Genomic DNA, 23,843 nt, shown 5'->3' on the forward strand with positions numbered 1-23,843 from the left:
ACAGTCAGGAAGTTAAAGCTTGGTCGCAAATGGGTCTTCCAAATGGACAATGACCCCAAGCATTCTTCCAAAGTTGTGGCAAAATGGCTTAAGGACAACAAAGTCAAGGTAATGGAGTGGCCATCACAAAGCCCTGACCTCAATCCCATAGAAAATTTGTGGGCAGATCTGAAAAAGCGTGTGTGAGCAAGGAGGCCTACAAACCTGAATCAGTTACACCAGCTCTGTCAGGAGGAATAGGCCAAAATTCACCAAACTTACTGTGGGAAGCTTGTGAAAGGCTACCCGAACCGTTTGACCCAAGTTAAACAATTTAAAGGCAATGCTACCAAATACTAATTGAGTGTATGTAAACTTCTGACCCACTGGGAATGTGATGAAATAAATAAAAGCTGAAATAAATCATTCTCTCTACTATTATTCTGACATTTCACATTCTTAAAATAAAGTGGTGATCCTAACTGACCTAAGACAGGGAATTTTTACTAGGATTACATCTCAGGAATTGTGAAAAACTGAGTTTAAATGTATTTGGCTAAGGTGTATGTAAACTTCCGACTTCAACTGTACATATTCATACATCATCAGGCCAGACAGACACCTGCGCAGACTCAGCCGTCTGGTTTCCTGGCAGTCCCTGACCACTGTGTTGACTTGGTCTGGCTCACTCTCATCAGCATTCGGTAAACTCAGTGCACCACCCATGCATGTGAAGTACCGCTCCCTTCCACCCAGTAAGGACATCCAGGGAATGCAGACAAGCCACCTCACCTGGGTTTGTGGCAGGTGGGAGCCACAGGGCACACACACAGCATGCTTATTAGTTAGAAAATGTGCCCTGATGTGTGGTCAATGGTCATTAGGCAATAGGCATTGACACATGGTTTGGACCATGTTTGTGTTGGGGGGAAAGAAAAAGAGAACCCGAATCCAAACATATGGGAGTTTTGACACTGCCTGTACTGCTAGTACATGTCTCACCTGTTTTGACCATTGCCACAGGCTCCTCCCCTGAAATGCTACCTGTCTGCTTACACGGAAATAGGACGTGAGAACTGTTGAGTCGGTTCTGACTAGAGGGAGTACAGCTACGACCAGAAATTACTTTTTCGCAGCAGGTTAAGAGAATTTACGCAGCAGGTTAATTAAGATAATTAACGTGGCAGGTTAGGAGACTTACTGTAGGTTAAGGTTAGGAAACGGTTTAGGCGTAGGGTTAGGTAAAATGCTTCTGGTCTTAGCTGTACTTCCTCCAGTCACAACCCACTAGGCACACCACGTCATTTCAGTGTGGAAATGTGGGTAAAATTTGGCTGAGAGGTTGATCAATAAGATTTCAACCTTTATTCACTCACTCATAAAGACAGCCAGAAGTTTGTTGAATTCCCAATGTATTATCACTATGCTTTCAACCATATAAAAGCACAACCAAATTCCATTGGAAAAACAATGTCTGAATTTTGATTTAGTTGTCATTTAAATGTGTTATCGCTGCTGCTTTCAAGCATTTAAAAGCACAACAAAGTTCAAATGGGAATGCCATGTCAGATATTTTGGATTTATACAACAACTTAATGTGTTATTACTGTGCTTCATCTAAAACCACAAACCAATGACCTGGATTGCAGTTGAGATTACATTAAAAATACATAGAGCAAGTGATCAATGCTGTTTGATATTCTGCACAGATTATTATAGCACTTGTAAAGCTCTCCACAGACCTGCGACATCTGCATGCTATCTTGAAACATGCACATTTTCTATGATTACATAAGAAGAACATTTTTGTTACAGTAGGCTAACCTCAAAATGTCACCAATGACGTGTGACTAATTTTAAAGTTGAATAAATGTTGTTTCGTTTGTAAGAGCCTTGACTTTAGGCTATTTACTGTATAACAAAAGTAATATTGAATTGTGTTTGGTTGACAACACAACCAAATATCAAAATGTAAGGATATCTAATGCTTGGATAGTTTCATCTGAGCCACTGGCTTAATTCTATTCTTTAAACTGTATTTTGGGTTTATTTGGAGATGTGAATCCAACCTATCATTAGTTAACTTGTCGACAAGTTAATAGGTTATTTACTGTTTTGCAAAAGTGATGTTGAATTGTGTTTGGTTGTCACTGACTTAATCCGGCTTTAATTCTAGTTTGTTTATAAATTAATAATTGATATGTTGGATTCATGTCTCCATCTCAACCAAGAACCAAAGTTAAAGAACAGGACCAAATCAAACGTTATTTAAAGTGCATTTAAAGTTTGATTAGGTTATATCTAGTCCTATTCTTTAACTTAGATTTTTGGTTGAGATGGAGATGTGAATCCAACATATAAATTATTAATTAGTAGACAAACTGGAACTAAAGCCAGACTAAGTCAGTGGCACAGATGGAACTATCCAAGCAGAAGATACTTCTCCTTCAAATTTTGATATTTGGTTGCGTTGACAACCACACTACTCAATATCCAGTTTGACTACAAATTAATAATTGATATGTTGTATTCACGTCTCCATCTCAACCAAAAATGTAAGTTAAAGAATAAGACTAAATCTAATCTAACTTTAAATGCACTTTAAATAAAGTTTGATTTAATCCTATTCTTTAACTTTGATTTTTGGTTGAGATAGAGATGAATCCAACATATTTATGATTAACTTGAAGATTACAAGTGAAATCTACCAAATCTATGTATTATCTATTTTTAGTTGAACCCTGGGTTGAATTGAAACAATAGCTGTTGATGACTTTGTAAATGATATATAGGCCTAAATAGTATCATTGATGATACAATGTATGACTTATGAAGTATGATTACATTTCATTTACTTTGTTAAACCTACCCATTGGAATGACTTCGATAGCAACAGCAAATATATTTAGCTATTAGGAGATCTCTCAATAATCATTCCTACGATAAGTAATAGTCAGTGATAGTAGACAGTGACAAATATTAAAACCCCGAATGGGAGACCAAATGAATGGCTGTAGATAAATCAACTCTCCAGTTTATTGTATTTTGCTGATTGTGGATATAACATTGAAGATCTGACATTGTTACAAATTCAACATATTTTAGCACATACAAGGTATGTCTATGTTGAAAATTGGTTACAATGATGACATAATCCTGTGGTTGAAATTTCACCCCAATTTCACCCTCAAAAAGACATTGATGATTTTTTTCAAATCCAATGTATTTTCCACGTAGATTCCACAACACAATACGTTGACAAATTATGTTGAAACAACGTTGATTCAACCAGCTTGTGCCCAGTGGAAACCTGTTGAGTCTAACCGTTGATATAGCCGCCCACACATAGGCCTACTGTTATTACTATGACAAACCCTCATGTGAAAGGAACGATGTGTTCTCTTTAGTTAAATATTTATTTTGTTTTTGAATCATTCGCAAATTCCAATCCTTTTAGAATTAAATGCTGCGCTGGAAACTGTAGCCGACTCGGTGGGCACGCGATTGCTCCGAGCTTTGAACATTTGTCATGATCAGAGTCGCACTGAAGCAGTAAATAGGTCTATAGGTGAACAAGAGCGGGTACTGTTATGGAAATGAACCAATTAAGCCTCAAACATGAGTTGTGTTTGAAGTGTTTTTACACAAGCGACTCACCTTGAATTCCACGGACAGTTGAGGGGTATATTCAAGGGTCCAAAGCGCCCGCACCAAGGATGCCAACTGTGTGGTCACCTCACCCCTGGCAAGTTGAGCGTCTTCGTTTTTTACAATTCCGTTTACTCTCCCCTGACACAAATCAGACTTGTATTGTTCCAAACCAAGGTACTCGGCCAGCAGGTCCGTATTACTGAGGCACTGAACCACCGCATTCATGAAACAAGTGTTTCCATGATTCTTCAACCCAAGGACTCCAGGAGTTTTGTCGCCATAGCACCACGACAGCCTGTCTTTTATAGATCCATGAGAAGACAAAGTTGAGGCGCTCTTCTTCACCTTAATCTCCCTCGAGACCTGAAGTTCATCTTTATTAAAATTCCCTGAGTTGGCACTCAACGTGCACGCGGCGCTGTCTCTGAACCCGCCATCATCATCCTCACCGTCAGGTGGCTCGACGTCGCCAAAGTGTGCCAAAGTTCCCAAAGTTTTCAGTATCCTGCTCATAAAATTCCCAACGGACTTCAACGATTTCCTTCTGAAAAGCTTCCCGGCTTTGTATTTCTTCTCTTTGCGTTTTGTAGATTTGGTTTTCATGGACTGTTTCCTCATCTTACTCTCCCTGTGGCTATCCATGGTGGTTGGTTATTTACCAGGTAACAAGAAGTAAAAACGAAACAACTACTGAAGCAATAGACTCCTACCTGTCTGCCCTTACCCCTCCTCCTCTCGAAACCACTCCGGTCTCAGCTAATAGACAATACGGTGGTTTAGGCACATGACTAAACAATGTCCCTCAGACATTCCGGTAATTCCCGCCAGGTCTCGGCGCGCCCTTGTCATACTGTTTCGCTGGTAAAATGGTGAAGCAGCGGGCACCTGTAACCAGTAACCACCGTTTAGGTGAGTTGTCTTCAACTCCATGGTCCTCGGTCGTAGTGAGGCTCAGTACTTCCTCGTCGTTTACTAGGCACATACAGCTGGCGGTCTTTCTCTCTCCCTCCCTCGCCACTCCGAGCGCTGCTGGAGTGGTTTTCTGTGTGGTGGATAGTGCGCGTTATTCCCGCCCTCCTACAATTTTAGACTATATTAAATCAAATCCATTTTTATTGGTCACATACAAGTGTTTAGCGGATGTTATTGCGGGTGTAGCGAAATGCTTGTGCTTCTAGTTCCGACAGTGCAGTAATATCTAACAAGTAATATCTATCAATTTAACAACATATACCCAATACACACAAATCTAAGTACAGGGATGGAATTAAGAATATATAAATATATGGACAAGCAATGTCAGAGCGACATAGACTAAGATACAGTAGAAAAGTATAGAATGCAGTATATACATTTGAGATGAGTAATGCAAAATATGTCAACATTATTAACGTGACTAGTGTTCCATTTATTAAAGTGTTCCACATTGAAGATGGCGCACGTAGTGACAGGACAACTGATGGATATTCGGCTTAATGACAACTTGAACAAGCTTGCTGACACTCATTTAGTAACAGGCTTATAAGCTTCCCTTATAATTAGATGCACGATAAGGACTATTGTATATTGTTTAATCAAAACTATTACAAGCGTTCTGTAGGCCTATATTAACAAATACTGAACCCATTTTGTATCAGAGCAATTCAAGGTCTGAATTTTTTACTATTATCTATATTGGCATGATACGAGTAGGCTAAGGTGCATGTCCTCTGTTACAACATGGTCCCAACAGAAAATAATGATATTTTTGAGGTGTGTAGGAGCCCCCTACTGTTTTAGGCAGAGATTGTTCTGCATCCTGGTGATGGCACACTAATAGACTGCACCTGCACTATCCTATCCTCTGATGGAATGCCTCATCTAATAATGCACTGTTGGAGATTTTACTGCACTGTTAGGAGATATTTCTGCACTGTTGGAGATATTACTGCACTGTTGGAGATATTACTGCACTGTTGGAGCTAGAAACATAAGCATTTTTCTGCACCTGCGATTACGTCTGCAAATCTGTGTACACGACCAATCAACTTTGATTGGATTATTCATCACGACTATCAAACAAATGTCCTAAAAATAATTTGTCAGGCTGGCATATCCCCCTGCCTCACTGCAATCTGGAGACACACACACGTGGAGGAATCGAATGATGGGAAAGACACAGAGAATAAATGGTCTTAATGCTACTTGGTAGTGCATGTTTTGTACCGCAGAGGACATACACTGCTGATATTCTCAATCAGTTTCGCTTTTAATTTCACAGCTCGCCAAGACCATAGATTGGATTTAGTGATCCATATGTGCTGATTTACTCAAGCAGATGTATAATATTCATATTTCTCTTGCAATATTTTTATAACCTCACGTATTATTGCAGTGTAATCGGAAACCTTGTATTTCTGAGGAGTCTGCACTCTGCAGCCCCCGCTTCCAAACTTCTGCGATGAGTCAGAAACTCAAACTCTTCCATATAGGGCTATACATTACTCTGATCTTCTAGCATGGCCTCCTGGGTATTCAGTGTGTGTGCGTGCGTGCATGGGCAGTTGGATGGGATGCCCTATTTTACAGAGCTGGGGTGTAGGTTATGTTTTGCTGACTTGGTCCGTCCATAGCGTACTGCAGGTTTGCTCTCTCTCTTTATGTGGGTAGCGGACTAGTGGGGTAGCTATTAATTATTGCGTTTTGAGCTTCTGAGCAGTCGAGAGGGGAATGCGTTTGGGAAGATGGAGGCATTCCAAGAAGCTCGCTGGTCACACACACACACACACACTCACACATGCACATATACATACACACACACCTGAGCGCGCACACACATACACACCTACACCTTACCGAAGTCTCTGGGGAATCTCCAGTGATAGATTAGCTGACAGCAGCGGTGTGCTAAAGTGCCTGTGAATCTGGGCTTCGTCGTCTCTCTTTCTCTTCTTTACCACACGACACGCATATAAGACAGTCATATCTGTATGAAATATGCATTTAATGTACTGTGTAGCCTGCCTTTTTACATTCACTGTGTATTAATGGGGAAATAGGGGGATGACACAATCACTTCTGTTCTTCCCATAGAAAATCAGAGAGAATGCTATTCAAGGTTATGATGAGCAGATGAGTATCTTTATGTGACTACAATATCCAGCTTTGCATTGATGAGGTTAAGAGCCCCTAAGTCAAATGATTTGGTTAATTCCATGCATATTAGAACACGTGTGTCTGCCAAGTTTGTTGATGCAGTACATTATTAGAGTATGGCGAATACCACACAAAAACTATGCAATTACCTTCAACAAGCAAAATGTAGCTAGTAATGCATACTTCAGTCAATATCGCACAATCAAAATTATATCAATTTATTTTCATGAATGAATGAAACATTTGCTCTATAATGGCATTACTGGCAGTGTTCATGACTTCTTCGGAGTTGTTTGGTGTGAGGACAGGTATGTATTGGGACTGGGCAGGGTCAAGGTCAAAAGTTAAACGTTTGTAGGGTAGGTGGGTCAAAGGTCATAGGGTCATGTTTTTTTTGACCCTCTGTTCTCCTGGCATCCGGGAGGCACTCTAGGGAGAGGAGGGATGGGGGTACCTCCACCGGAGCACGGCCCCGTCGGCACTGGTGCTCACCATGCTCCTGTTGTTGGAGGAGATCGTGACGCTGGTGATGCTGCCGCTGTGGCCGACGCCCACGTGGGTCACCTCGCCCTCCGAGTAGTCCCACACCTTCACCAGCTTCTCATCTCCACCTGAAGTGGGCCAGCAGAGACACATATACCATGTTAATTTCTACTGCAAAGCCTACAAACATTGATCCAACCACATGCTGGGTGAAGTCACGCTCATACCAAGTGCTCTTCACGATAGTCCCAAGCTATTGAGAGTTGATACAGGGATATTTAATGGACAGACCATGTGCTGTCATTGATTGATGGTAGTCAACAGTAGCCTAGTGTCACGGCTGTTATGAAGGACGGACCAAGGCACAGCGTGAGTTGGGTTCCACATATTTATTTTCAGTGAAATAAAACTAAACAATAAACATACAACGACCGTGAACAACGTGGTGCTGAATGCACTCACACAAAACAATATCCCACAAATGCAGGTGGGAACAGGGACACCTTATGTATGATCCCCAATTAGAGACAACAATAATCAGCTGCCTCTAATTGGGAACCATACTCAATCACAAACATAGAAATAAATCGACTAGAACACCCCCTAGTCACGCCCTGACCTACAACACCATAGAGAATCAAGGGCTCTCTATGGTCAGGGTGTGACAGTACCCCCCCCCCCCCCAAAGGTGCGGACTCCGGCTGCAAAACCTGAAACCAAATGGGGAGGGTAGGGGGGTTGACTAGTGGCGGTTCCGGTGCGGGTCGTAGCCCCCGCCCAGACCTGAAGTGCCTGTCACCAGTCCGGTGCCACCTGTGCTGGCTCCATGCACCAGGCCTCCAGTGCGCCTCCCCAGGCCAGAGCCTTCCTCTGCGCCGGTGCCCAGTCCAGGCACGGTGTCCAACCCAGCTCCATGGCCGGAGCCCTCCTCTGCGCCGGTGCCCAGTCCAGGCACGGCATCCAGTACCGCTCCAAGGCCGGAGCCTTCCTCTGCGCCGATGTCCAGTCCAGGCACGGCGTTCAGCCCGGCGCCATGGCCGGATCCGGGGTCTGGGCGGGGGCTACGACACGCACCGGAGCCGCCACCGACACTAGTCACCCCCCTACCCTCCCCATTTGGTTTCAGGTTTTGCGGCCGGAGTCTGCACCTTTGGGGGGGTACTGTCACGCCCTGACCATAGAGAGCCCTTGGTTATCTATGGTGTTGTAGGTCAGGGCGTGACTAGGGGGTGTTCTAGTCGATTTATTTCTATGTTTGGGATTGAGTATGGTTCCCAATTAGAGGCAGCTGACTGTCGTTGTCTCTGATTGGGGATCATACTTAAGGTGTCCCTGTTCCCACCTTCATTTTGTGTATGTGCATGTAGCACCACGGATGTCACGTTTCGTTGTTTGTTTATTGTTTTATTGAAGTTTCACGAAATAAAAGATGTGGAACTCTAATCACGCTGCGCCTTGGTCCGTCCATTATAACAAACGTGACACCTAGTCCTAGATCTGTTGGAGCTGTGCCAACTCCTATGTCAATGTCACGCCAAATAGTTGGCGAGATCACAAATCAACTCATGCTCTACCTCTTCAACTCAGCCAACAAAACCAATGTACAGGGTACTGTACCAGTGACAAGGTGCTGTCCGTCCTGTGAGATGTGCATGCCATTGATGGCTCCTGACAGGGAGCCCTCCAGTTCTCTGATGGCGGAGCCGTCATACACCTCCCAGTAACCAATCTGGGAAAGAAGAAGGCCATTCAGGTATATGGAATATGAATGAGAGAGCTTGTACATATAAGACTTGTCAGATTAGTTTATTTGACATATTCTATGTTAAATTACAAGAAATTATGAAAATGACCATGTATCACAGTGTTTTAGTAAGTATGAATGCCATTCCTTGTATGTCTTCTGTTCGTTCATAGTATAGTAATTCTGCCTCACTGAATTATCTATCGTCATTATTCCACTATATGTAAATGAGGCCGGAGAGAGCCTATCAAGTTTCCGTGCGCCCGCCACAGTTAAAACAACATGTTTGTGACTCTAAATGAGAGTTAATCGTCCCGAGGGTTTGCAGCTGTCAAAGACTTGCGCCTCTCAAAGGCTCAATTGTTATTTGAAGTTTATTTACAGCCGCACAGTAATGCCACAATCTCCCCACACACACAAGCGAGGTCCTTTCTTGTTATTTTTATGACAACGCTAATTACAACTACAAACTAACTGACGCATATGAGAGGACATTCAAATGCAGCATGTGAGTGCTTCTTCAGGTATCAAGGAAGAGGAGACTGGCAGCTTAACTGACGGGCAGCACATAACTAAACCATTTGTGATTTTAAGTTATTGGAACTGGCCAAAACTGATTGTACCTGGAAATGGATGATTTCTTTATATGCACAACGGGCTTTATTAACTGAAAATCGAATCATCAACGAGTCTATGTTTAGGCTATAGAGTGAATATTACAATAACCAACGCAATCTCCTCACACAGAAGTGAGAAAATGTCTAGTATATCTGAATAAACCAGTTCAGAGGATTCATCAGAAAGGCGTCGGCCTATCAGAAAAAAACTCCAGTTGTATGCAATGAAACAAGTAATGTTACATGGGAGAGAGCTCAGAATAGCATTTATGAGAATAGCTTCTCTGACTGGATTTCATCTCTTAGTAAGACCACAAACATAATGCATTATGGGACTGAGGAAATGTAATCTCACAAAGACATATCAAATACAGTTTGCAATAATGGGATTGAAGAGAAACAAATGGCAAAAAAACAACAAGGTATTTATAGTTTTAAAAATGAAAAACAGTGCTCAGAGCAGAGGCAGCCTAAGAGACACATTTCTGTGGGATGGTAAAAAATACTTTTGTACCTCAATATAATTCAAATTCAATGGAAAAGCTTACTGACTGGAAAACACATTTGTTAGACATTACTGAGAAATACACAACAGTCAGGACTGTTCTTCAGTATAATTCAAATGGAAAGGCTCAAGGTTCTTTACATGCATCATTCATTGTGAAAACATATGGTCAACATAATGACCAACAACCATCATTTATGCATACGTGATATTTTTTCAATATGATTGAAATTAAATGGAGAAATCCAAAGTTCTTTGCGTGCATTCATTCACTTTATGAAATAACATTATTGGTCAGCATAATGAAAGAAAGAAAACCCGCTCAATATCAACAGCAACTAGCTTACATTATTTGAATCTTAATCAAATCACTGGCTATCATATGAGGTAAGATATGACAAAAAAGTGAGAGGGAGAAGAGTTCTCCAGTATAGCTTGTGTTGTGTCATATAGGGAATGGGTTCAAATCCAGTTTGATTCTCTAGTCACGACCTCTCTCCCCTCTCCTGGTGTCATGGAGGGCTTATTTGAGACCAGCACCTGTGTGAGAGTGGCCGAGTCACCCTCACCCATCTGTGTTCCCTCCCTTCTCCTGTAGAACCTGGCTGCCATCCACGGCAACATCCACCAGAAATGAATTAGGGGGTGTATGCCTTATGATTAACGAGACGTGGTGTGATCATAACAACATACTCAAGTCATTCTGTTCACCTGATTTAGAATTCCTCACAATCAAATGTCGACCGCATTATCTACCAAGGGAATTCTCTTCGATTATAATCACAGCCGTATATATTCCCCCCCAAGCAGACACATCGATGGCCCTGAACGAACTTTATCTGACTCTTTGTAAACTGGAAACCACACACCCTGAGGCTGCATTCATCGTAGCTGGGGATTTTAACAAGGCTAATCTGAAAACAAAACTCCCTAAATTCTATCAGCATATCGATTGTGCTACCAGGGCTGGTAAAACCTTGGATCATTGTTATACTAACTTCCGCGACGCATATAAGGCCCTCCCCCGCCCTCCTTTCGGAAAAGCTGACCACGACTCCATTTTGTTGCTTCCAGCCTACAAACAGAAACTAAAACAGCAAGCTCCCGCGCTCAGGTCTGTTCAACGCTGGTCCGACCAATCTGATTCCACGCTTCAAGACTGCTTCGATCACGTGGATTGGGATATGTTCCGCATTGCGTCCAACAACAACATTGACGAATACGCTGATTCGGTGAGCGAGTTCATTAGAAAGTGCATTGACGATGTCGTACCCACAGCAACGATTAAAACATTCCCAAACCAGAAACCGTGGATTGATGGCAGCATTCGCGTGAAACTGAAAGCGCGAACCACTGCTTTTAACCAGGGCAAGGTGACCGGAAACATGACCGAATACAAACAGTGTAGCTATTCCCTCCGCAAGGCAATCAAACAAGCTAAGTCCCAGTATAGAGACAAAGTAGAGTCGCAATTCAACAGCTCAGACACAAGAGGTAAGTGGCAGGGTCTACAGTCAATCACGGATTACAAAAAGAAAACCAGCCCCGTCGCGGACCAGGATGTCTTGCTCCCAAACAGACTAAATAACTTTTTTGCTCGCTTTGAGGACAATACAGTGCCACTGACACGGCCCGCTACCAAAACCTGCGGGCTCTCCTTCACTGCAGCCGAGGTGAGTAAAACATTTAAACGTGTTAACCCTCGCAAGGCTGCAGGCCCAGACGGCATTCCCAGCCGCGTCCTCAGAGCATGCGCAGACCAGCTGGCTGGTGTGTTTAAGGACATATTCAATCAATCCTTATCCCAGTCTGCTGTTCCCACATGCTTCAAGAGGGCCACCATTGTTCCTGTTCCCAAGAAAGCTAAGGTAACTGAGCTAAACGACTACCGCCCCGTAGCACTCACTTCTGTCATCATGAAGTGCTTTGAGAGACTAGTCAAGGACCATATCACCTCCACCCTACCTGACACCCTAGACCCACTCCAATTTGCTTACCGACCCAATAGGTCCACAGACGACGCAATCGCAACCACACTGCACACTGCCCTAACCCATCTGGACAAGAGGAATACCTATGTGAGAATGCTGTTCATCGACTACAGCTCAGCATTTAACACCATAGTACCCTCCAAACTCGTCATCAAGCTCGAGACCCTGGGTCTCGACCCCGCCCTGTGCAAATGGGTCCTGGACTTCCTGACGGGCCGCCCCCAGGTGGTGAGGGTAGGTAACAACATCTCCACCCCGCTGATCCTCAACACTGGGGCCCCACAAGGGTGCGTTCTGAGCTCTCTCCTGTACTCCCTGTTCACCCACGACTGCGTGGCCATGCACGCCTCCAACTCAATCATCAAGTTTGCGGACGACACTACAGTGGGAGGCTTGATTACCAACAACGACGAGACGGCCTACAGGGAGGAGGTGAGGGCCCTCGGAGTGTGGTGTCAGGAAAATAACCTCACACTCAACGTCAACAAAACAAAGGAGATGATTGTGGACTTCAGGAAACAGCAGAGGCAGCACCCCCCTATCCACATCGACGGGACAGTAGTGGAGAAGGTGGAAAGTTTTAAGTTCCTCGGTGTACACATCACGGACAAACTGAATTGGTCCACCCACACAGACAGCGTTGTGAAGAAGGCGCAGCAGCGCCTCTTCAACCTCAGGAGGCTGAAGAAATTCAGCTTGTCACCAAAAGCACTCACAAACTTCTACAGATGCACAATCGAGAGCATCCTGTCGGGCTGTATCACCGCCTGGTACAGCAACTGCTCCGCCCACAACCGTAAGGCTCTCCAGAGGGTAGTGAGGTCTGCACAACGCATCACCGGGGGCAAACTACCTGCCCTCCAGGACACCTACACCACCCGATGTCACAGGAAGGCCATAAAGATCATCAAGGACAACAACCACCCGAGCCACTGCCTGTTCACCCCGCTATCATCCAGAAGGCGAGGTCAGTACAGGTGCATCAAAGCAGGGACCGAGAGACTGAAAAACAGCTTCTATCTCAAGGCCATCAGACTGTTAAACAGCCACCACTAACATTTAGTGGCCGCTGCCAACATACTGACTCAACTCCAGCCACTTTAATAATGGGAATTGATGGAAATTATGTAAAAATGTATCACTAGCCACTTTAAACAATGCCACGTAATATAATGTTTACATACCCTACATTACTCATCTCATATGTATATACTGTACTCTATATCATCTACTGCATCTTGCCATCTTTATGTAATACATGTATCACTAGCCACTTTAAACTATGCCACTTTATGTTTACATACCCTACATTACTCATCTCATATGTATAGACTGTACACTATACAAATCAAGTTTATTTTATATAGCCCTTCGTACATCAGCTAATATCTCGAAGTGCTGTACAGACACCCAGCCTAAAACCCCAAACAGCAAGCAAGGCAGGTGTAGAAGCACGTGTATACCATCTACTGCATCTTGCCTATGCCGTTCTGTACCATCACTCATTCATATATCTTTATGAACATATTCTTTATCCCTTTACACTTGTGTGTATAAGGTAGTAGTTGTGGAATTGTTAGGTTAGATTACTTGTTGGTTATTACTGCATTGTCGGAACTAGAAGCACAAGCATTTCACTACACTCGCATTAACATCTGCTAACCATGTGTATGTGACAAATACAATTTGATTTGATTTGATTTGAATTACATCCAAGGCTAGCATGTGGCTACTATTCAAGGAGAGTTAGGTTGAAGCATTAAGTTGCTGAGAGAAGGACACACTGAATTGACTGGCTTGAATTGTGAGGATGACCACACAATTTCTTTTCATAATGAGCCAAATCTATTGGTTTTCTACCCAAAGTTGCAAAGGAAATCTATTTAATAAACACAAGAAACCAACAAAATAGACAAAAGAGCGTGGCGGTATAGCAGGAACTATAGCAGCATCTAGTGGTCAAAATATGGTACTTTCACACTTCTTTATGGTAAATAATGCAAGTGACTTCAATGATTCATTTCTCTGAACAGTTGGGAAAAAACATCACCAGATTCACAGGGAATACATTACAGTATGGAGAAGCAGTACTCCAAGCCACAGTTTCATTCTACTTGTCAAACAGAGAACTGATACTGTATACTGGTTGTTGGGGTGGGATTGGCATGGGGTGTGTGGGGCCCGTGGATGGCTTTTTACTATTTTTTGGGATACCACATTTTTCTCATTAGTAAGAAGAGGTTTGGTCCAAATCGGATGTTGGGTACTAAATTTATTGAATATTATCTGAATCCTATCAATTAAAATGGCCAATTTAGATGCAATCAATTAGCTTAATTTCTCAGATATAACATTGAATTTCAGCAAAGTAATGTTTCAGGAATGCTAATCGTACCTGTTTCTAACTACAGAAACAATTTCAGAACAATCTGAGAGGGTGGGTGTCATGGCTTGCTGAAATGACATGGAACGACTCTTGCTTTAAAAGGCACAGTGCAGTCAGTGTTTTATATATATTTACACACTATGAGGTTGGACTAATACTGTAAAATTGTGAAAATGATAATAATGCCCTTTTAGTGTAAGAGCTGTTTGAAAAGACCGCTTGACATTTCTGCCTGTTTTGATGGGATGGCGTTTTGGCCAGGCGGTTTAAGTTAATAGACCAATAACAAAGATCATTTCAAACCTCTCTGCCAATAACAGCTAGTTTTCAGGTTACATATCCCTCCAATTAGGCTTGTCCAATTTGCCACTCACTCAGACCACTCCCAAACAGTCCTAGCAAAAGTCTTGCTTGAGAAATTGCTCTTTGCTAAGAAGCAATTATTTATTATTTTTGACCATTTAAATTTAAACATTCACAGTAAAGTGCTTGTTGTTACCCAGAAATGATTGATATTTAGATAAAAACGGTGGCATTGGAACTTTAAATACTAATTGCCTAGCAAGGTTGGCTTCAGCTATTGGTCCTACAATCATTACAATGTATTGAAAGCTACACCACTGTGCCAAATCGAGATTAAATGTCTAGTCTTTTGTGAAATCTTACGGTACAGTATGTGTTGTGTAATTTCAATACCAGTATGTTGAAAACATGAATACATGCTGTGCCAAGATGAGTCTATATTTTCACTCTGTTGTGTGTAGAGTGTTGTGTAATTCCACCTATATGTTGAGGCAATACATCACTGAGGACTGTAACCCACTTATGAAGGGCTGTACATCGATAAAGCCTTCTTAGCTACTGTGTGGGCTTCCATTTATCCCGATGCTACGCTCAGCCATGTATTTGACCTAGCTAATCCATTTACACACACAGTACCTCTCGCCAACAAAATATAATCCCCCTCTTTTAATTGAACATCTCAAGGACATTAGTCAAACAAAGAAGTTATAGGATGTTCAAGAGCGCTCTCTTTTAAACGGAATACTTCAGAAGGTCTTTATTGTCCTATTAGTGCTGGACAATGGGAAGGCCACAGAAGCCTATATACCATGCCTCTGATAACTGACATGCCACAATAGCTAATAATAAATAACACAGGATCAATCCCAAGACCCTGAGGGCCCTACATCACAATCAGCCCAAACTGGAACCAACACCCAGGAGTGCTGGGTCATCATCACAAGAGGCTTCTGGCTGACCCCACCACAGAACCACCAGCAGCATTAGTCCGTTCTGTCGTCTCCGTCCATCCGACAGACTGGAGAGTGTGAAGCTGTCCCCAAAGACCCTCTACCACTGACTGAACTCTGAGCCAAGGAGCTGCTGCATCCCATCCCTCTCTTCCTGTCCCCCTCCCTCTCTCTCTCTCTCTCTCTTTCTTTCTTGTGTGTGTGTGTGTGTGTGTGCGTGTGTATCTGTGTGTGTTACTGTTTGCTCACCCCAGACAGAGCGCCTGTGTCCTGGAGCGAGCAGATGGTGTATCTGGCACACGGGCACTTGGATGGCATAGGCAGGCATCGCATCCGCAGGAAGACGCGAGAGCCAGAGCACTCTCTTTCTAGTCGCTCTCTTTTTTCCTCTCCTCATTTTCTCAGTCTCTCTTTTTTCCTCTCCTCATTTTCTCAGTCTCTCTTTTTTCAGTCTCAGCGCATTCACAGTCCTCGCTAATCAGTACAGTTTGTCCTCACCTCACAGCGTGGTGTTGAGCCAACAATACGGGCCTTATTAGTCTGCAGAGCTTGTGATGAATGGATATTAAGGTGCATATTGAAGAGAAGCTATTGTGAACCTCGGCTCGCACCTTATGTAACTCAGTTTTTATTATAGGTAATCAAGGCGTAAAGAGGTGTTACATACACCTGGCAGCCTGACTGGTATATCGTGGCATATGACTGGTAAAAAAGGTTTGGAAACTTTTCAAAACACGACACAGCTGACGTGTGCATGTGTACAAGCTTGACATGGCCTTTCTACAGCACATCAATACTCGTCTCTCTAACAGAGCTCATCTCGAGCATCTAACATCTGGAGATGAGATGAAGGCTAACAAGGATGCCTCAATACGGAGAACAGCCTTCTCTAACTTTCCATGACTGGTGACTGGGGACCATACGCTGCACAGAGAAATCATCAGCTAGCTACAGTGTGCTGCCAGTGAGTTGTGGCACCAAGAGGGACCTGAGTCTTTTCTAATTCCAAACCTTTCTGTCGGTGCCACTGGTGATGATCTGGTACTCCTCCGGGTGGTAACACACACTTCTGAACAGAGTGTTGGCCAGGACCATCTGATTCCTCACAAAACGCCTGCAGCGGGAGGAGAGAGGGAGAGGAAGGGAGAGGGGAAGTTAGAGAAGCAGGGAGGGTACCAGGGAGATGAGACTTGAAATGAATGTTGAATACAGGAAACACATGAATGGAAGAGTGGTATTAGTGGTAGTGGTAGTGGTAGTGGTAGTGGTAGTGGTAGTAATTATGTGTGTTGAAAGCCTCTCACAGTGGGAAGCCAATGCAATCAGACAGAGAGGGATAAAGGCTTGCTTGCTTGCACATCTACATGTGTTTATGGATTTGAGCATGCATACATCCATGCGTGTGTGTGTGTATAGTATGTGTGTGTACAGTGTGTACAGTGTGTGTGTATATGTGTGTGTGTCTGCACATCTACATGTGTTTATGGATGTGAGCATGCATACATCCATGCATGCGTGTGCGTGTGTGTGTGTGTGTGTGTGTGTGTGTGTGTGTGTGTGTGTGTGTGTGTGTGTGTGTGTGTGTGTGTGTGTGTGTGTGTGTGTGTGTGTGTGTGTGTATACATGAGAATGTGCATTTGAACTCACACCAAGTCCCAGATGATGCAGGCCCCATCCGAGCTGGCGGTGACACACTCCTTGTCGTTGCTCTTGATCTTGATGCTGGTGACGGTGGCTTTGTGCTCCTTCATGGTCTCAATGAGCCGGTGACAGCCCTGCAGGATCTCCCACACACGCACCTACAACAGGCCAGAGACTGGCACTAGGACTCAATACAATGATGCTGTTGAGGAACACCACTAAAACATTGTTCAAAATATGTATGTAATAATAACGTGTTTTTTGGGAGTTTTTTTTGTGAGAAGGATGGGGGAAAAGGAAGAGCTTCAAATATGTGTACAAATGTCACATTCAAGTGGTGGTTAATTAATACTGGTGGTTCTTAATCTATGCTCTCTATTTAAATATAGACTAAAAGGTGTCCTGTGCCATGCCGGGGTGACTTTTCATCTGACCTGTCCCTCTCCTCCTCCACTAATGATCCTCTTGCAGTCCCTGGTGCCAGCGATGGCAGTCACGCCCATGCTGTGGGCATTTTGGATGACCAGCATGGCTCTGCCAGTCTCTGGGGCAAACACACGGATCTTCCCATCGTTCCAGGCTGTAAAACAATTGGAACAAGAAAAATGCATTAGATGTGACTAGTCGATACATGACATTCCTAAGTATTTCTATACTGAGATTGTGCCATAATGTGTTGTGAAGATAGCCTAGTAGCAGATCTATTTGTGCTATCATGCCAAACACTGTGGCCATTCAGCAGTCTTTGGCATGACAAGGAGTGGCAAGGAGTGGCAAGGAGTGGCATGATGGCCCAAACAGACTGGTATCCAGGCTACTGTGTAGATTGTGTGCTCAGTCCCTTCCTATTGTAGTACATTGGACGTGTGTCTTAACTGTAAATGGCTGGAATGAAAATGTACAGTAGAGGATCAAACCATTTATTATTATCATGACTCAACATTCAAGGCTCCAACAATGAGAAGGAATATCAGGCACATTCACACCCTCGCATTAAAAATACTGTCATTATCTTACAGGCCAATGTGTGCTCCATAACTTAAGACAATGCCATACACTGCATTGATGACGTACCATCCCTCCCTAGTGTAGTGCTAGCCACATCAGGGTAGTGGTTTTGATTCCCGCATGGACCACATATACTGTGTGTGTGTGTGTGTGTGTGTGTGTGTGTGTGCTTGTGTGTGTGTGTGTGTGTGTGTGTGTGTGTGTGTGTGTGTCCGTGTGTGTCTATGCGTCTGTGTATGCTTGTGTGTGTGTGTGTGTGTGTGTGTGTGTGTGTGTGTGTGTGTGTGTGTGTGTGTGTGTGTGTGTGTGTGTGTGTGTGTGTGTGTGTGTGTGTGTGTGTGTGTGTGTGTACACTTAGTTGTGTGTGCATTCATTTTTTTGAATGAACCCATTGGCAAACCAAACTACTATTGGTTCCTGCCTACCGCTGATGATGCTGTGTCCGTCGATCATGAAGTCCAGGGCGTTGCAGGTCATGTTGGGGACGGAGATCCGCAGCAGCTCCTTGGAGGTCTCAGCGTGCCACACTCTGATGTCATCCTGGGAACACGTGGCAAACAGCTCCGACGTGCCACTGGGAGAGATTCAGAAACATTGCTGGAATAAGTTTGTGGCCAGTCATTCTGCACTTTAGTCTATGGAACAGGAGTTACTTTGTACCAGAAACATAGGTTATAACACATGTTTATGCTTTAAACATGGTCATATCGCCCTCTGGTGGGAGTAAATGGGATATGACGGCAAAGCATGAAGGAGGACGAAAGCAATGTTGTTTAGGCAGTCTCTCTTGACAGCATAGACTATGTTTGAGGTGGAGATAGGTAAAGACAGCTATATATTTGAGGTGACATATGGCAATCAGGTAGTAGTGATAATAGAATGTGTGCTATAAAACAATATTGTGGGGGGAAAAAGTGAATCATGTCCAGTATGTAATCTTGTCTCTAAATGGGTGCCTATATTTTGAAGGGTGTCACTCACAAAGGGAAGGCCACGTCTTGGACTGCACTGTTGTGACTGGTGGCGATCAGCTCCTCTTTGAAGTCTGTGTAGCCAAAACGGTAGATCTGAGCCGCCTCCGTTCCTGCAAAGAACTGGTGGCCCTCGCCTCTCACAGCGATGGACGTCACTCCCCCCTCCAGCTGAACCTTCCTATGAGGGTTAGATGATGAACGGCAGAATGCCGCATTGAGTACATTATGTATTTCTACACATAGCGTTAAAAGGCCCACTCCATAATAAAAAATGTATACAAAATCTCAGCCCCACCTCTTGGTTTGCCATCAAATCAAATCAAATGTATTTATAAAGCCCTTCTTGCATCAGCTGATATCTCAAAGTGCTGTACAGAAACCCAGCCTAAAACCCCAAACAGCAAGCAATGCAGGTGTACAAGCACGGTGGCTAGGAAAAACTCCCTCGTAGCCATGAAGCTGACGGGCTGAAGAAATGTAACCACTCTAATGTATAGGCTAAGCTACAGTATGGATGCAATATGACAGTTTTAGATAGATGATATCAACCAGTGGTTCTCAACTGGTGGGTCGCGGCCCAAATTTGGGTCGTGGGAGGTTTTGAATGGGACGCAAAAAAATACTTGGCTCTGAATTGAAACTACTAATACCAGGTAGAAAGTGTGTATAAATTATAATCAACATACATTTCTTTATAATTTATTCTCCTAATTTCTTTATTGTATTGTTTTTATTTGATCACAGTATTTATATATAGAGTTATTAGCTGCGTTATTCAGCAGATTTGGTTAATTTTGTGGTCTCAAACAAGTGAGCTTGACCAACATTCTTCATCAAGAATATGAGCAAAATGGATTTATTGACAATGAAAAAGTTGTGAATGTTGTTCGCTTGTCTAATATACACTGAACAGATAAACACAAATCTACACTGAACTGGAAGCCTGGGTCATCCCGCCAGACCTCAGGAATATGACATGACCGATACAATCTGTCAGTCAAAGTGCCCACCTTGCAATCGGCTTGATTCCCAGTCATGAGAAATCCATAGATTAGGGCATAATGAATTTATTTCAATTGATTGATTTCCTTATATGAACTGTGACTCAGTAAAATTGTTGAAATTGTTGCATGTTGCGTTTATATTTTTGTTCAGTATATATTTTGAATTCTCACACATGCTCACTCTAATATACTGTATCTACCCCTGGATTGTTATTTCTTGATTTCTTGTTTTGATTATTTGTGTATTAGTATTGTATTTGAGAGACATTCTACTTCACTGTTGGAGCTAGTAACATAAGCGTTTCACTGCACCAGCAAATCTGTGTACGCAATAATAAACTTTCATTTGATTTTGATTTGATATAGACAACTTGATTTTCTGTCAACCTGCAGTACTTACTTACTTAATGGTTTTGAAGTTAGGTCCCGAGCACAAAGTGAACATGCCATCCCCAGAGCCCACCAGGATGTCCCCAGACTTCAGCACCTTCAGTGTGTTGACACCCTGCACCAAAAAGACAAGAGGGACAGCTGTACCAAAACTCAACTACAGTAGGATCTCAGAGATATGAACATGTGGAGGTCACTCAGGACACTGAATAAACCCACCTTGCTGAATTTCTGTTTTCGTGGCCCACAGCTGTTGAGGAGGCGGGTCTTCAGGTTGACCTTCAGGATGTCACCACTGGTGGTTCCGCAGTAAAAGAAAAGGTCGTCGTCTGGGATCTGTGATGCAACGGGGTCACCTTAGAAATAAGCTTTCCGTCTCCACCTGTACTACTTTGAGAGGCTGCTTGATATGCCGGGAAATTCTTTATCTTTATTTTAATTCAGAGATCAATTGACCTCAGACGACAATTACCATGTGAATAAAATAACAGGAACCTGAATTTGTGTGTTTACAGATTTCCTCATTAATAAACCATAACAAGTATTGATGAATAGTTTACCTTTGCTTTGTCTCAAAACGTACTTTGAGTGGTTAAGAATGGGTCGTACAAAATCATTTTGGGGGGCATTTGGCACCATTGTGCAATTTACTCACTGGTTGAATTAATGTTGTTTACACATAATTTCAATGAAATTACGTTGAACTAACGTGGAATAGACGTTGAATTGACATCTGTGCCCAGTGGGTACTCAGTCAGTACCACTATTACTTAGAGCTGTGTCTGCTTTCTATGGTTTAGCTCACCTCAATGCATTTGACAATCCTCTTCAGCTGTCCTGTCTGGCATTCCGTAGGCCGGATCTTCCTATTTGGAAGGTCTAGCTCCCAAACACGCATCGTACCACTACAGGGAAACAACATATTACAAGTGTGTTAATTCGAAAGTACTAATAATAAACTGTATTTATTTAATAATTCTGCGTTGTGTTCAAGTCCAATAAAGATCAGTTCTGATTGACAAAGTAATACTCTATTCTAACAGCAACCCAGAGTCTCTGTAAGTCACTCACTTGCCGGCGGAGATGAAGATGGTGTCGCTGTGGTTGGTGTACTCGATGGTGAGGCAGTGGCCCGCACTGTGGGCAGAGGCCGGGCTCCCACAGATCGCTTCTTTGCTCTCAAGGTTCCACACCACAATGCTGAAAACACAAACCATTCACATTTACAGCCGTTCTGTAGTATAACCTACAAATTACTGTTGAAATTCTTCCAATGTGAAAGTAGTTTTTAAAGTGACATAATCATCCAAAGCCTGTTGGATCTAACCAATCGAAACATCTAATCAAAGGTCTGAGGACCATCTGATTAGTAGGATAAGGTGTGTTATAGCGGGACTGGAACAAAATGCTGCTACATTAAACTACCTCTTACCTTCCATCATCCTGTCCACCCAGGGAGACAAGGTACTTGTCATTGGGGGAGAAGGCAAGTCCCTCCACCTTCGCTTTGTGGAGCTGTAGTCTGGCGTGGATCGCTCTCTTCTCATAATCCCAGATGATCAGATCAGCCTGGAACAACATAGATTAACTCTGTAATCTACTGCCATTCATTTGTTTCTTACGTTCAACATTCATCTGTAGCCTCTTCCTCTGTGACTCCATCCAACTGTGTCTGTCTGTACGTCTGTCTGTACTGTCTGTCTGTCTGTCTGTCTGTCTGTCTGTCTGTCTGTCTGTCTGTCTGTCTCTGATATCAAGAGGCGAAACATGACTGCTCTCTTAATACTAGAAAGTTTCACTGTCTTTAGTTTACCTTGAAGCCCATGAAGGTGACCTGTCCAGAAGCGATGTAGCATCCGCTTTTGGACACAGTGACACAGGAGACGTTGTTGGTGTGTCCATGGAGGAACTCCTGTTTGCCATCTTTCAGGCTCTTCAAAATAACAGTGCAACCAAGAGGATAGATTAAGTGTTCTCTGTCTGGGTGCACTCTGAGGCCAGAAAATACATGTCCTGTCAACAAAAAAAAGTAAAAGCAAGTAAAGACATGCTTTAGACAAGAACTAAAGATGAGGATATGATTATGATTTAACCTACTCTTCTGAAGGATTCAGGAGAAACTCATCAAGGTAAACAAACATGATGGATAGATTAGAGTTTTGAAGGAAACTTCTGAATACTTTCCATAAACTGAACAGCACATGACAAATTATTTAGTTATCTTCAGACACAATGAAAAGATGACAAACCAGCTGAAAGCCCCACTAGCAACAAGCAACAGTAGTAGCTGGTACAGGTAGCTACCATAGCATGCCCTGATCCTAGCGACAACAGCCATATCACCCAGGGCAACAAATAACGTTAGCTAACGTTAGTATTACTTGTTACCAGATACCTTGGTTAGCTCAGCTGAATATGTTAGCTAGCTAGCTAAAAAGGCTGGCAGGATATTTTACATTACCATTGAACCCAATCACAGCCTCCAGCTCAAGCCGTGGAATATCTTGCGCATCTCCAGCCATGATTCAACACAATTGCACCTCTTTTTTACTTTGAAGTCTTCAAGCTTGTAAAATCTTATCGAGCTTCAGCTACCTTTCGCTCATTTGCCATCTCGACAAACAAACGTTGCCTAGCAACTTAACCATTTGTTTGGATCTGTTTCTATGGTGATGTAGTAGTTTTCTCATGCATTTTGGGTGCGTCTTTGGAGTGTGATTGGTCCATAGAGATCGGTTTTGTCTAGAAGGGATAGCTTTCGTCAAAATTGACTTTTCGTAGCAGGTTTAAGAAAACTTGCATAGCAGGTTAGGAGAATTAACGTAGCAGGCTAGGAAAAAGGTTAAGGTAAGAGTTAGCTATAATGCAAAAAAAAAAAAAAACTTTTGAAGTCAATTTGACAGAAGCTGTATTCCATCTAGACATGGCTAGAGATCCTATTAAATTAGAAACCCTCAAAGTTCCAGAATGGAGTGAAAATGGAAGCTATTGTGGTTAGGGAGAAATCCAAACCAGTCTGGAATGAATATGCAGTAAAGGCATAGGTGATGCACTTCCTGCTTTTACTTACGCAGGAAAACAA

At 43.0% G+C, this 23,843-nt stretch overlaps 2 protein-coding genes across 2 annotated transcripts in view; both read right to left on the reverse strand.

Moving 5' to 3' along the window:
* The window catches only part of LOC139568518 (ubiquitin carboxyl-terminal hydrolase 43-like), a 132,538-nt gene extending 127,890 nt beyond the window's left edge, over window positions 1-4,648 (reverse strand). The window contains exon 1 of the mRNA XM_071390395.1: window positions 3,637-4,648. Within this exon, the coding sequence (XP_071246496.1) occupies window positions 3,637-4,272 (636 nt within the window). The 5' untranslated portion in view covers window positions 4,273-4,648. The remainder of the gene's footprint in view (window positions 1-3,636) is intronic.
* A 1,948-nt stretch (window positions 4,649-6,596) lies between these two features.
* LOC139568519 (cilia- and flagella-associated protein 52-like) lies at window positions 6,597-23,557 on the reverse strand. Its single transcript, XM_071390396.1, has 14 exons — window positions 23,223-23,557; window positions 22,575-22,774; window positions 22,194-22,330; window positions 21,833-21,961; window positions 21,567-21,666; window positions 20,981-21,097; window positions 20,776-20,876; window positions 19,375-19,545; window positions 18,819-18,967; window positions 17,820-17,965; window positions 17,392-17,543; window positions 16,756-16,858; window positions 8,866-8,977; window positions 6,597-7,376 (listed from the first exon to the last, which is right to left on the reverse strand). Exons 1-14 carry the CDS (start codon window positions 23,281-23,283, stop codon window positions 7,195-7,197), a joined length of 1,860 nt encoding a protein of 619 aa, XP_071246497.1. The 5' UTR covers window positions 23,284-23,557; the 3' UTR covers window positions 6,597-7,194.
* Between the last annotated feature and the right edge of the window lie 286 nt (window positions 23,558-23,843).

Source organism: Salvelinus alpinus, chromosome 2 (assembly GCF_045679555.1).
Source record: "Salvelinus alpinus chromosome 2, SLU_Salpinus.1, whole genome shotgun sequence".
Classification (NCBI taxonomy): Eukaryota; Metazoa; Chordata; class Actinopteri; order Salmoniformes; family Salmonidae; genus Salvelinus; species Salvelinus alpinus.

Excerpts from the sequence above, each read along its gene's own strand:
- LOC139568519 (XM_071390396.1), bottom strand. The coding sequence starts at position 23,283 with ATGGCTGGAGATGCGCAAGATATTCCACGGCTTGAGCTGGAGGCTGTG. Across the intron at positions 19,546-20,775 it reads CCTAACTTCAAAACCATTAA|GAAGGTTCAGCTGGAGGGGG; the intron begins GTAAGTAAGTAC and ends TAACCCTCATAG. Across the intron at positions 16,859-17,391 it reads TGCATCATCTGGGACTTGGT|GCGTTTTGTGAGGAATCAGA; the intron begins GTGAGTTCAAAT and ends CTCCCGCTGCAG.